General features: G+C 35.2%; 1 protein-coding gene across 2 annotated transcripts; it reads left to right on the top strand.

Moving 5' to 3' along the window:
* Positions 1–298: 298 nt before the first annotated feature.
* Positions 299–12716, top strand: LOC127646542 (mitochondrial import receptor subunit TOM34-like). 2 transcript variants are annotated; one of them, XM_052130295.1, is made up of 8 exons: positions 299–445; positions 1224–1360; positions 3118–3220; positions 3360–3512; positions 4853–5010; positions 8099–8243; positions 8356–8482; positions 8654–12716. In XM_052130295.1, exons 2-8 carry the CDS (start codon positions 1231–1233, stop codon positions 8753–8755), a joined length of 918 nt encoding a protein of 305 aa, XP_051986255.1. In that variant the 5' UTR covers positions 299–445; positions 1224–1230; the 3' UTR covers positions 8756–12716. The 2 variants fall into 2 exon arrangements, with proteins under 2 accessions (XP_051986255.1, XP_051986254.1); XM_052130294.1 differs by having other exon boundaries at positions 306–671.
* Positions 12717–12826: the final 110 nt, after the last annotated feature.

The following is a 12826-nucleotide window of genomic DNA, read 5'->3' as shown; positions in this document are numbered from 1 at the left end:
TGCATCAAAGAATAATGGAAACACCGTAATTTTTGTTCTTCCCAAAATATGATTTTATTTTAATTATTACTGAATATACGACTTATATAGGCCTAAAATAGTTTTAGATTTTTTTTCTATAAAACAAAACACATTTTTGACTGCTTGTATTGGTAGATAGGTATCTAGATTGCATTTTTGTTTTAATATTTTACAAATTGCATCCCCTTATTATACTGCGGCGACAATAAATATGTTTTTAAAATAATACAATTTCATCGGGTTTCAGGAACATCTGGCAACCAAACGCTTCGGGATTTTACAGTCGCCCATCCTGATCTTCAAATAGCAGCTCGGAGCTCGACAGCCGCTTCTGACCGGAGAACGGAAACTGAAATACAACACCTCCCGCTTCTGACAAATACAGAGAGACTGAGTCGGCGAAACGTGGTGCTCAGCCTGGCGTGTATGAAGACCCTTTTTGAGTTTTTTCTAGAACAGGAACTATCTAGTTATCCGATTTAAAGTACACAGGCTTGTTGTTTACGTAGATTGTGATACTGGAAACTTCAAACAAACGAAGCGTCAACGTTGCTCCAACGTTTGCTTTCCGGTCTCGTTAACATTAGACGGTGGTTAAACCGTAACAACTTTTGTAATCGATAACGATTAGATTCAGCGTAAATTTAAAGGTAAGTCAATGTCAGTGTTGGGTAAGTTACTCTAAAATAAATACTGAATTACTAACTACATCTACAGTGTAATTAGATTACTATACTAATTACTCTGTGTGAAAAGTAATTGCTTAATTTATTATTAATTACTTTCTAAAACCCTGATCAACCTCGACCAGATGAAAAATACAAGGATAGACATGAAACTGATATTTTAATTCTTTCAAATAAATCATATAAAATCAAATAAATGATTCATGAACTGGCCAAAGAATTTAAGGGGCAGCATTAAATTAGAAAACAGATTTTAACATTAGACGTTAAATTTCGATTTTAAATTCACTTGTTTTATAGTCCATACATTAATTAACACAATTACATCAGAAGTAACTTAAGAGTAATCCCTTACTTTTTTAAATGAAAAAGCCATTTAATTACAGTAATTAATTACTTAGTTATGCATTACACCCAACACTGTTCAACATAATAGTGTCGCAGTGATCCTATTTATAATATAATGGTTCTAAATTTGTTAACAGTGGCATAAGTTCAGACTTTTTGTGGTTGCAGTGTCATCATGCCTCGGAAACGGCGCTCACAGTCATGGACGGAGCTCAAACAAGCTGGAAACGAGCGTTTCAGAGCCGGACAGTATGGAGAAGCTGTGATTCTCTACAGCCAGTCCATCGAGCGGCTGGAGAAGTCTGGTAAGAGAACTAAAATATACAAGGGATGAGGAAGTTTACAGGTGCACGCAGAAATTTTTTCCTCCAGAAGACATTGTTATTTTGAAACGCATGTATAAAATTATGAATACTCACTCGATATGAGGACTAGTCATATCAGTAACCTTATAAAAGCTGTTTTATTGTACTTTGAGAGGGTCCGCACTTTTGGGACACTTTCACTCGTTGATTAAAGTAATCATGGCTAAATGCGAATAGTGAATTTATACAATGGCATCTGACTGTAACAGAAAACGATTGATTTTAAATTATTCTGCATCCACGCCGCTAGGTTTCAGTGGTGTAAATCCAAATGACACAAACAAAAAAGTTACTGAGTGCACCTTAAGTAATTTTGCTTGTCCCATACAAATATTTACCATGGTAACGATAGCTTTCACCTAAATACCATAGTTGCTAATGTAATCCCTTACAAAAGTGTACTGGAAAGTACAGTGATGGTTACCACTGGTACATTCAAGGTACATTGATAAATACTGTGGTAATCAATTATTATGTTGGCTAGATGAAGCAAATATACTGTTATCTACAAGACCAAAATTATCAAATGTAACACCAAACCTGGCACAGACCTTCAGACTGTTTTGACTTGCGTCAATGTATCTTTTCTAACTGATCTGAATGCAGACAATCAAATATTTGAAAAAACCCATAGACTTACATTGACGGAAGTTTCAAACAGGCCAATGGAATGCTCGTTAATTCAAATTTACATTTATGCATTTGGCAGATGCTTTTATCCAAAGTGAATTACAGTGCACTTATTACAGGGACAATCATTCTGGAGCAACCTGAAGTGAAGTGCCTTGCTCAAGGACACAGTGGTGGCGGCTGTGGGGATCGAACCGGCAACTTACCCGCTTACCCGTTCTGTGCTTTACCCCACTGCGCCACCACGACTCCATATTCAAATGAAAAATAAACCATTAACTGTTCTGTTGCCAGACCTTTACTTTAAAAAATATGGTGTCCATGTTTCAGGCTTTACAGGATGTAATTTTGATGCCTGTATATTTTTTGGCTCGCTACTATTTATATTATTAAATCATATAAACTTAATATACTAACCTTCTGGAACTATTGAAGTCTGCTTTTCACGTTAAAATGTATTGTTAATCACCATAGCAACTACAAAAGGCCACATGATGTCAGTTCTTCTAAAATGGCCCTTCCAGGAGCAATAAGTAATACACATGTAGAGACAGTGCACAGTTTTAATCCGTAAACACAAAACACCATCAGGGTAACACCATAAATAATGTAAAAAAAAACATGAACTAAACTACATGAAATATAACACAGAACACCCCAATGTACATAACTGTTATTCAAAATAAGAAACATAACTATTTCCATAATGAAATGTGATATCCCCTTTCACAAGAAGCAGGGACTTCTTGGAATGCCTGATTACTGTTTTTCACCGTCATTTTAAAGGGTTAGCTCACCCAAAAAGGTCAATTCTCCATCATTTACTCACCCTCATGTTATCCCAAATGTGTATGACTTTCTTTCTTCTGCTAAATACAAAGATTTTTAGCAAATATAAACCTATTACTGTTAAAATGACTGACATTTTTTACAGTGCTGCCATATCAGGAAGATATTGGGGACATAGAGACCCTTTTCAAAATGATCAACTCAGTCTGTAATAGACTTAGAGAAGGCATTGTGCCCTGAATGAAGACGTACTCTGTCCATCTATTGTCTGTTCACAGGTCAGAACAACAACAAGGAAGATCTGGCTATTTTGTACTCCAACAGGGCAGCCAGTTACCTGAAAGATGGAAACTGCAACGAGTGCATTAAAGACTGCTCAGTGTAAGTGCATGAAAAACAGAACAAGGTGATATAAATTCCTTATAAATACTCACTTTTCCCATTCTGATGGCCTAAAATGGTCAGAAAAGGGAAAACGCCAAGCAGATGTTGGATAAAAGAGTGTCAAATCTTCTTTCAGATCGCTTGACTTGGTTCCTTTTGGATTTAAAGCGCTCCTTCGCCGGGCTGCAGCTTATGAGGCCATGGAGAGATACAGACAGGCTTATGTGGACTATAAAACTGCTCTACAGATAGATTGCAACATCCCATCTGCGCATGATGGTGTCAACAGGTAATTTTTCATGAAATAATCCAGATTAGTAATATAGTTCTCCTATTATTTTACAGAGGATGCACTAGTAAATTAAAGCTGAAGTATGTAACTTGTTCAGTGTTAAAATACTTCTATCTCAGCTTAACTCTTAAAGAAATAGTTCACCCAAAAATTAAAATTCTCTCATTTACTCACACTCATGCCATCCCTGATGTGTATGACTTTCTTCTGCAAAACACAAAGATTTTTAAAAGAATATCTCAGCTCTGTAGGTCATTACAATGCAAGTGAATGGGTGCCAAAATTTTAAAGCTACAAAAAGCACATAAATGCAGCATAAAGTAATCCATACTATTGCTTTAATCCATATCTTCAGAAGTGATATGATAGGTGTGGGTGAGAAACCGATCCAAATTAATGTCATTTTTTTACTATAAATTCTCCTCCCTGGCCAGTAAGTGGCAATGTAAATGAATAATAAAAAGCGGCAAAAACAAAAGTCAAGTCATTTTTATTTGTATAGTGCCTTTTACAATACACGTCTTTACAAAGCAGCTTTACAGAAAATCATGCATTCACAGAAAATTAAACTGTAATATCTATAAAGTCTTAGTAATCATTGAGTATTTTGATTCAATATGATTATGAAGTGTGTATAAAAATAAGTAATTCAATAATAATTGGAATTAGAAACTACATTCCAAATTATTTCCAAACGCCTGAAAGTACCACATTCATCTGTACAAACAATAGTACACAAGTATAAAAAACCATGGGACCACACAGCCATCATACCGTTCAGGAAGGAGATGCATTCTGTCTCTTAGAGATGAACCTAGTTTGGAATGAAAGTGCAAATCAATCCCAGAACAACAGCAAATGACCTTGTGAAGATGTTGGAGAAAACGGGTAGACAAGTATCTATATCTACAGTAAAACGAGTCCTATATCAACTTAACCCGAAAGGCTGCTCGGCAAGGAAGAAGCCACTGCTCCAAAACTGCCATAAAAAGCTAAATGTAGAAGTGAAAGTGGAGATTTATAGTAAAAAATGACTTGAATATTGATCTGTTTCTCACCTTCACCTATCTTATCGCTTCTGAAGACATGTATTATAACACTGGAGTCGTATGATTTACTTTTATACTACCTTGTATGCTTTTTGGAACTTCAACGTTCTGGTCACCATTCAATTGCATTGTATGGACCTACAGAGGTGAAATATTCTTCTTTGTTTGTGTTCTGCAGAAGAAAGTCATACACATCTGGGATGGCATAAGGGTGTGTAAATGAGAATTTTCATTTTTGAGTGAACTATCCTTTTAAATGTATTCTAACAAATAATTTCTTTCCATTAGAATGACCAAGGTTTTGATCGATATAGACGGACCATCTTGGCGAGAGAAGCTCCCTCCGATCCCCACAGTTCCGATGTCTGTAAAAGAAAGTCTAGCACAATCCACAAGCCCGGCCTCCACCTCACAACAGAACGGCATGATCGAAAACAAGAAAAAAGGTTAGTGTGATCTGTGATCTTCAGGCTGTGTGGATGCTGATTTACCTTTTTCTAGCAGATTCTGATGCAATGTCACTTGAGATACAACTGCAGCACTTTCACATTTCATATTTAACTATATTAAACACTGGTCTCATAAAAACTACTTTAAAAGATGCTATTTAATAGCTTTATAAAATCTGGATGATTCTCTTGAAAATATCCTGGTCCTATTTAACTCCAATCAAAAGAAACTAATATGAAATTATATTTTGCATATACAGTTGAAGTCAGAAGCTTATGTACACATTTTTTAACCACTCCACAAATTTAATATTTAGTTTTTGCAAGTCGTTTAGGACATCTACTTTGTGCATGACATAAGTAATTTTTACAGACAGATTGTTTCACTTTTAATTCACTATAGCACAATTCCAGTGGGTCAGAAGTTTACATACACCAAGTTAACTGCCTTTAAGCAGGTAGGAAAATTCCAGAAAATGATGTCAAGCCTTTAGACAATAAAGGCACTTTTCCACTGCATGTTACGGTTCGTCTCACCTCAAATCTACTCGCTTTACTTTTCAGAACTTGCATTTCCACTGCAGTTTAGTACCACATCAACGTGGGTGGAATTATAGGCTGATCGTCATAGTTGCGCCGCCTCTACTGCCGTGACATCATCTTAAACACGACACAAACTGACCAAAACAATAACACAAACGCTAGCTGTTAGCTACTAGCTCATTGTGCTGAATAAAGCAGTTGTTGCATGGTGATTTTACACGGGTGTAACGGTTAAATTGGCTTTGTTGTTTTAGAAGCAAGCTTCCAGTAGCTGGTCAACTAAATAAAGTGAAGCTTTCAAGCAGAGTATAGAGTTAACGTAGCATCCTCCATCGTGGCTGAGTCCAGGGCGCACTCCCTCCCATTGCTCGCCGGTCTAGATGGCGTCCATTTGGTCGAACCACTTCCACATTTCCATGATGGTTCTGTAGTCACTTAAGTTGTTTTAACTTTTCCTACACTGTTGGTAGGTCCGGTGGTAGCCGTGTGGGCCAAAAGCTGAGACACTTCCTGAGAGACTTTTTAGTTTTGCATCGTTTCTTTCTTTGCTAACGAGTGGACCGTCTGCACCTCATTTATTGACCACGGCGTGGTTTTGCGCACAGCCATTTCTTTTTTTTTACAATTTGAAATGCGCATGAACAAATGATTCTGCTATCGCTGTTACTAACTTTAAAACTAGCAGGTTGATGTCCAGTGTCGGAAATCCAGTGACGTTGGTAGTGACGATTCTCCCCGACCAATCAGTGATCTGCTTGTGATTTTGACGTCACATTTAGTATCTGCTCGGCTCGCTTGGAACCTCGACCGAGGTGGTACTAAAAAAAGTATCGGGTACTATCCACAGTGAAAACCCCAAAAGGACCTTGTGTAGATGCTGTAGGAAACGGGTAGACAAGTATCTATATCCACAGTAAAACGTGTCCTATATCGGCATAACCTGAAAGGCTGCTCAACAAGGAAGAAGCCACTGCTCCAAAACCGCCATAAAAAGCCAGACTACAGTTTGCAAGTGCACATGGGGACAAAGATCTTCCTTTTTGGAGAAATGACCTCTGGTCTGGTCTGATGAAACAAAAATGTAACTGTTTGGCCATAATGACCATCATTATGTTTGGAGGAAAAAGGGTGAGGCTTGTAAGCCGAAGAACACCATCCCAACCATGAAGAATGCGGGGGCAGCATCATGTTGTGGGGATGTTTTGCTGCAGGAGGGGCTGCTGCATTTCACAAAATAGATGGCATCATGAGGAAGGAAAATGATGTGTATATATTGAAGCAACATCAAGACATCAGCCAGGAAGTTAAAGCTCGGCGCAAATGGGTCTTCCAAATGGACAATGACCCCAATCATACCTCCAAATTTGTGGCAAAATGGCTTAAGGACAACAAAGTTAATGTATCGGAGTGGCCATCACAAAGCCCTGACCTCAATCTGATAGAACATTTGTAGGCTGAACTGAAAAAGCATGTGTGAGCAAGGAGGCCTACAGATCTGACTCCGTTACACCAGTTCTGTCTGGAAGAATGGGCCAAAATTCCAGCAACTTATTGTGAGAAGTTTGTAGAAGGTTACCCAAAAAATTTTACCCAAGTTAAACAAGATAACGGCAATGCTAACAAATACTAACAAAGTGTATGTAAACTTCTAACCCACTGGGAATGTGATGAAAGTAATAAAACCTGAAATAAATAATTATCTTCTATTATTCTGACATTTCACATTCTTAAAATATAGTGATCCTAACTGACCTAAGACAGGGAATGTTTTCTACTATTAAATGTCAGGACTACAACTGCAGAAAATGAAGCCTTTACAATACGGTTCCATTAGTTAACATAAGTTAATGCATTAGGTGTCATGAACAAACAATGACAATATTTTTCTTTACATTTTATTAATCTTTAATCTTAATTAAAATTTTAGTTAATAAAAATACTATTGTACATGTTAGTTAATCGTGCATTAACTAATGTTAACGAATACAACTTTGAAAATGTATTCCTATATGTTGAAATTAATTATTACATGAACATTACATAACATTAATTAATACTATTGTTTATTGTTAGTTCATGTTAAAATAATTTTAACAATAAACCTTATTTTTTTGGTGACATTATTATATATTCATGTCAGTTACACACATTATACCCCTTAAATGTAATTTACGGCAATACGAAAAAATAAGGTAATCAAAAATGATGTATTTATATTGTAAAGTATTCATTATAGTTGTGCTCCCTTGGTGCTGCTTTTCAATTTTGCGTATTTTATAAAAATATATTAATGTCACAATGCAAAACATTTTAATGGTCCAAAATGTAGGCGTTATGCAAAAAGATAATTTCACATTTTGTAATATTAATTTGGGATTAAATATGACCAGGATATTTTCTAGACAGGTTTCATGAGAATCACCCCTCTACTTTAATTTTAGAAGTATTATCTTCAGAGGGGTGGAGCACTGAGCACGAGCAACAATAATACATTTATTGATGTCAGGACCTCAGGTTGCTGATCGTACCTTTTATTTGAAAGTTCCAGGACCTGAAGCTGTTAAAAAGGCCAAAGCTCTAAAGGAGGAAGGCAATGCATTTGTGAAGAAAGGCGAATACAAGAAAGCAGTGGAGAAGTACACGCAGTCACTCAGTCAAGACATCGAAGTCACAACCTACACAAACAGGTGAAATTTAACAAAGAATATACAGTGCAACACCAACAATAACATTATTCAAATCATTCAAATGTTTTGGATAATGTTAATTAAAATATGTGTGAATCCATTTTGCTTCTAGGGCTCTCTGCTACCTTTCATTAAAGATGTACAACGAAGTTATTAGCGATTGTGATGAGGCTCTTAAATTGGATTCTGCCAACATTAAGGCCTTTTACCGACGTGCCCAGGCATATAAGGAACTCAACGTAAGTTACAGAGATATTTGATGTATAAAACCCTTTTTCTATCTCCGATCGAGTCAAATGTATTGTAGAAGATAATGGCTAGGCTTTTAACTCCCAAGTAATCTTTCCAGGCACTTTCAGTGTCGAAATTAACAGTCATCCTAGTTTACTTTTTTTCTTCTTTCCCCTTAGAACAAAAAATCATGTGTGGAAGATCTCAACAGCTTGCTCAAAATTGAGCCAAACAACACTGCAGCACAAAAACTACTTCTGGAAGTGCAGAAGATGAAATAACTGTTCATGTGGACATGAGGAGACTTTTTAGTCAAATAGTTTATTTGCCTCTCAAAGCTGCAAAATTTACTTTCCTTCATGTACGATTATTTATCATAACGAGAGATAGAATTTAACCTACAGGCACTTTTGATGATACATTTTGAAATAATCCACTGGGTGCATTTTTGTCCTGAACTTTTGTGTTCCATGTCATTTATTCATGTTCAAGTTCATTGAATTCACGCAATCTTTGTCCCATTTGTTCATGTTATGCATGTTGAATTTATTCATTTAATTGATGTGATGTTGATTTAGCAGTAACTAATGTGCCTTTCTCATGGCACATTATCGCGAGACATTTCAGCATTTAATCACGTACAGGATATGAATTATATATGTCAACAACTGAATTTTCACTAGTTAAAATTCGAATTCTTAATATAGAATAACAACTAGTAAAAGTGCTCATTTTTATTGTCAGTAACTACACTGGCACTAGTAAAAAATCTTGATATCTGTAATTGGGTTTTCACAATGATCTGTCATTGCCGCATTATAAGTAGTTTTAGTTCAATTGTTGATATCAGGAATGGTTATTTGTACTAGTGACAATGTAATAATTGATATAACGTATCATTTATTTACTAGTATGTAGAACAGGATATTTGAAAAGCAAGAAATTATAGATGTCTGTAACTGTGATCAACATTTAGCACTTTCACTAGTAGTAATTCCATTCTTGATATCAAGAATTGGCATTTTATCTAGTGAAAAAATTAATAAACAATTAAAATGTACCTTATTCATTTCCTACACATGACTAAAAGTCAATTTGGCTTGTCATACACACCTTACACATTTACAGTGTCAAGATATTCTGAAACTCATATTTTTCAGACTAAAGTCAAACTTTCCACTTCATACTGAAATGCAATTAGGCAGCAGTTTCTTCATACTTCGGATGCACTGATGTGACAAAAGGATGTAATTATCATTCCTCAGCTCTAGCAAGTTATAGATTTCAGAATGTTTGTATTTCGTACAAGCTTAGCATTACCATTTATATTAAATACTACGAAACAGTTGTGGTTTTAGGACAATGATCTATATTCTACATCAATGAAGATTGTTTAATAAAAATGCTTTTAAAAGGAGTACTTCACCCAAAAATTAAATTCTGTAATCATATACTCACCCTCATGTTGTACCGAACCAGTGCAACTTACATTCTTCAGTGGAACACAAAAGGAGATTTTAAACAATGTTTGTTTTAGTCACCCTTCACTTTCAGTGTATGGACAAAATATGACATTAAAGTGATTGTTGACAAAGGATAACATTGTTTCAAATTATACCGGTTTGGAACAACATAAGGGTGGGTGAATGATGATAGAATTTACAATTGCAATTTCTAATTGTTTCATTGTCTTTTCCAGAGGAAGTGGTCAGCAAAGATATTCGCAATTCATTATTTTCCAAACCCCTGAATGTAAATCTGTTAAGACTTGACATCTGTATTTATTACCGTTTTCTGTGCGCAGTGTTTTGTATGCCATTTTGCATGCAAATGAGGAGCCATGTTCTGACATGCATCTGATAAAAGAAATCTTTACGAATAGTACATCTTGTGTTTTACATCCTGTAAACTGTGAGATGTAATTGCTATGGACAGTGATTTTTGTTTCTTTTGTGTGGGTTAGCATTACAAAAATAAGAGAAAGTTATGTATACAGGTAGAAACCTCTTGTCCGGTTGTAAAACTGTGCAGCTTGTGTTGATGTTAAATATTCCGGGTTCAATACAAGTTAAGCTCAACAGCCAGCATTTCAGGGATAATATTTATTACCACACAAATTAATTTAGACTTAGTCTGGGTTACAGTGGAGCACTTCCACTATAAGAGAATGGGGCCAAGACCTACATGTAATGTCAACAAACCCTAAAATGACTGTAGAAATGACAATTTAAACACTTTACAGCTCAAATACAAAAGTTTTAACAGAATTAATTTGTGCTTTTATAAAATTATAAGCTTCACATTTCTGCCTTTAAACCCTATAAAATTGGCCAGTGTATGTACCTCATTTTAAGAAAGTTTAACAAGTCAAAAAAATATTTGTGGTAATCAACATTATGCCACAACAAATGCTCTTGATTGAGCTTAACTTGAATTGAACCTGGAATATTCTGTAAAACCCACATATTGTTCCATACAACAGTGAATCTTTATTGTCCACTTACAAGGAAGTCTGTGTATGGTCATGACCAGAATTAGTTGGGTTACCAAGTGAATATCCCACTAATCTCATGTCAACGAAATGTTTAAATCAGAGGCTATACTTTGGAAACCATGTATATTTTAATGCTTCTTCCCAGTGCCTTGCCTTGTAGACGTCCATTGTTAATACATTGCAGAACACACAATTGTTGCTTGTTTTCACAAATTGGGATGAACTGAATATTATTTTCTGTGATAATCGGTAAGCATCCTTTGAGTCCACTGAACTTGAATTGAACCTGGAAAATTACTTTAAATTTAAATGTTCTTAAAGGAATGTTCCAGCTTCAAACTGCATGTTTAAATGTTGATTACCATAAAAAAATTTTGGTTGATTACCAAAAAAAAAATAAAACACTCATCACTCATTTTTGTTTGTTTTTACTTAAGCATAAAAAAATAAAATTGCAGTTACAGTCAGACACTTATAATGGAAGTGAATATGTCTAGTTCAAAAACGGTAAAATACACACTGAACTTTTAATGTTAACATGATTGTGTCATAATGTAGCTTACTAACCTTGTGTAAAGTTATATACAATTTTACAACTTCATGATGACATAACAGTGGTTAAACCCTGTAACCTGGTAAATGCTTTAAAGAAATGTTCCAGGTTCAATACAAGGTAAGCTCAATCGACAGCATTTGTGGCATAATGTTGATTACCACAAAAAATATTTCGACTCGTCCCTCCTTTAAAAATTATGTTAAAATGAGGCACTTACAATGGAAGTGAATGGGGGTGATTTTTGAGGGTTTAAAACACAGAAATGTGAAGCTTATAATTTTTATAAAAAGCACTTGAATTAATTCTTCAGTTCAAACTCATGCTTTAAGCTGTTTAACCACAAATTTTTATGGGCGTTTTAGGGTTTGACTACATTACATCGTCATGGTAACAAATTTGTTAAATTGGCTGTAACTTTACACAATGGTTTATATGGGATTTTATCACTAAAATCAAGTTAAAATGCATATTGTTTATGTCTTGGCCCCATTCACTTACATTGGAAGTGCCTCACTTTAATAAAGAATGCTTTAAAAGACAAAACGGCGGGGTGTTACATTGCAAAACGGAATGTGGCACATAATCATTTTCTCTCGATTATCTTGTTTTCAAAATTGTTGGAAGCCAAAATCATAATTGAAAATAAAATTTGATTAATCGCCCAACCCTAGTTGACATTATATTGTCATGGTAACGAAGCTGTAAAATTGGCTATAACTTTACACAGAAAAGGTTAGAAAGTGATTTTATAACACTAATTTAATTTTCACACACATATCCTTTATGTCCTGTGGCTATACTTAAGAAACGGAGTATTTTAATGTTCCCTTCCATTGTATGTGCCTCACTGGAACCCAGATTTTTGCTTTATTTAAAGAAAAGGAGGTACGAGTAAATTTTTATGTGGTGATAAATATTGTGCCACAGATACTGTCGACTGAGCTCAACTTGTTTTGAACCCGGAATATTCCTTTAAACGCTGGTTAATCCCTGATTTTATCGCACTAAAATCATGTTAACACGTATAATACGTTTACATCTTGTGGCTATATTTAACAGCGTATTTACATGTTTACAGACTAGTGCCATTCACCTCCATTGTAAGTGCTTTATTGTAACCTCGATTTGTTTAGATAAACAAGGGATGAGTTGAAAGTATTTTCTTTTGACCTAAACTTGTATTGAACCTGGAACATTCCTTTAAAAGCTTGTGCAGTAAAGTTTGTCTATGCCATTAAAAATTGGTAGTGAAGTGATATCACAATGCCTAAAAAAACAAAACAGCATGACAATGTTTTCGAT

The sequence above is a fragment of the Xyrauchen texanus genome, chromosome 7, assembly GCF_025860055.1.
Source record: "Xyrauchen texanus isolate HMW12.3.18 chromosome 7, RBS_HiC_50CHRs, whole genome shotgun sequence".
Lineage (NCBI taxonomy): Eukaryota > Metazoa > Chordata > Actinopteri > Cypriniformes > Catostomidae > Xyrauchen > Xyrauchen texanus.
This window is presented reverse-complemented; position numbering and strand designations above follow the sequence as displayed.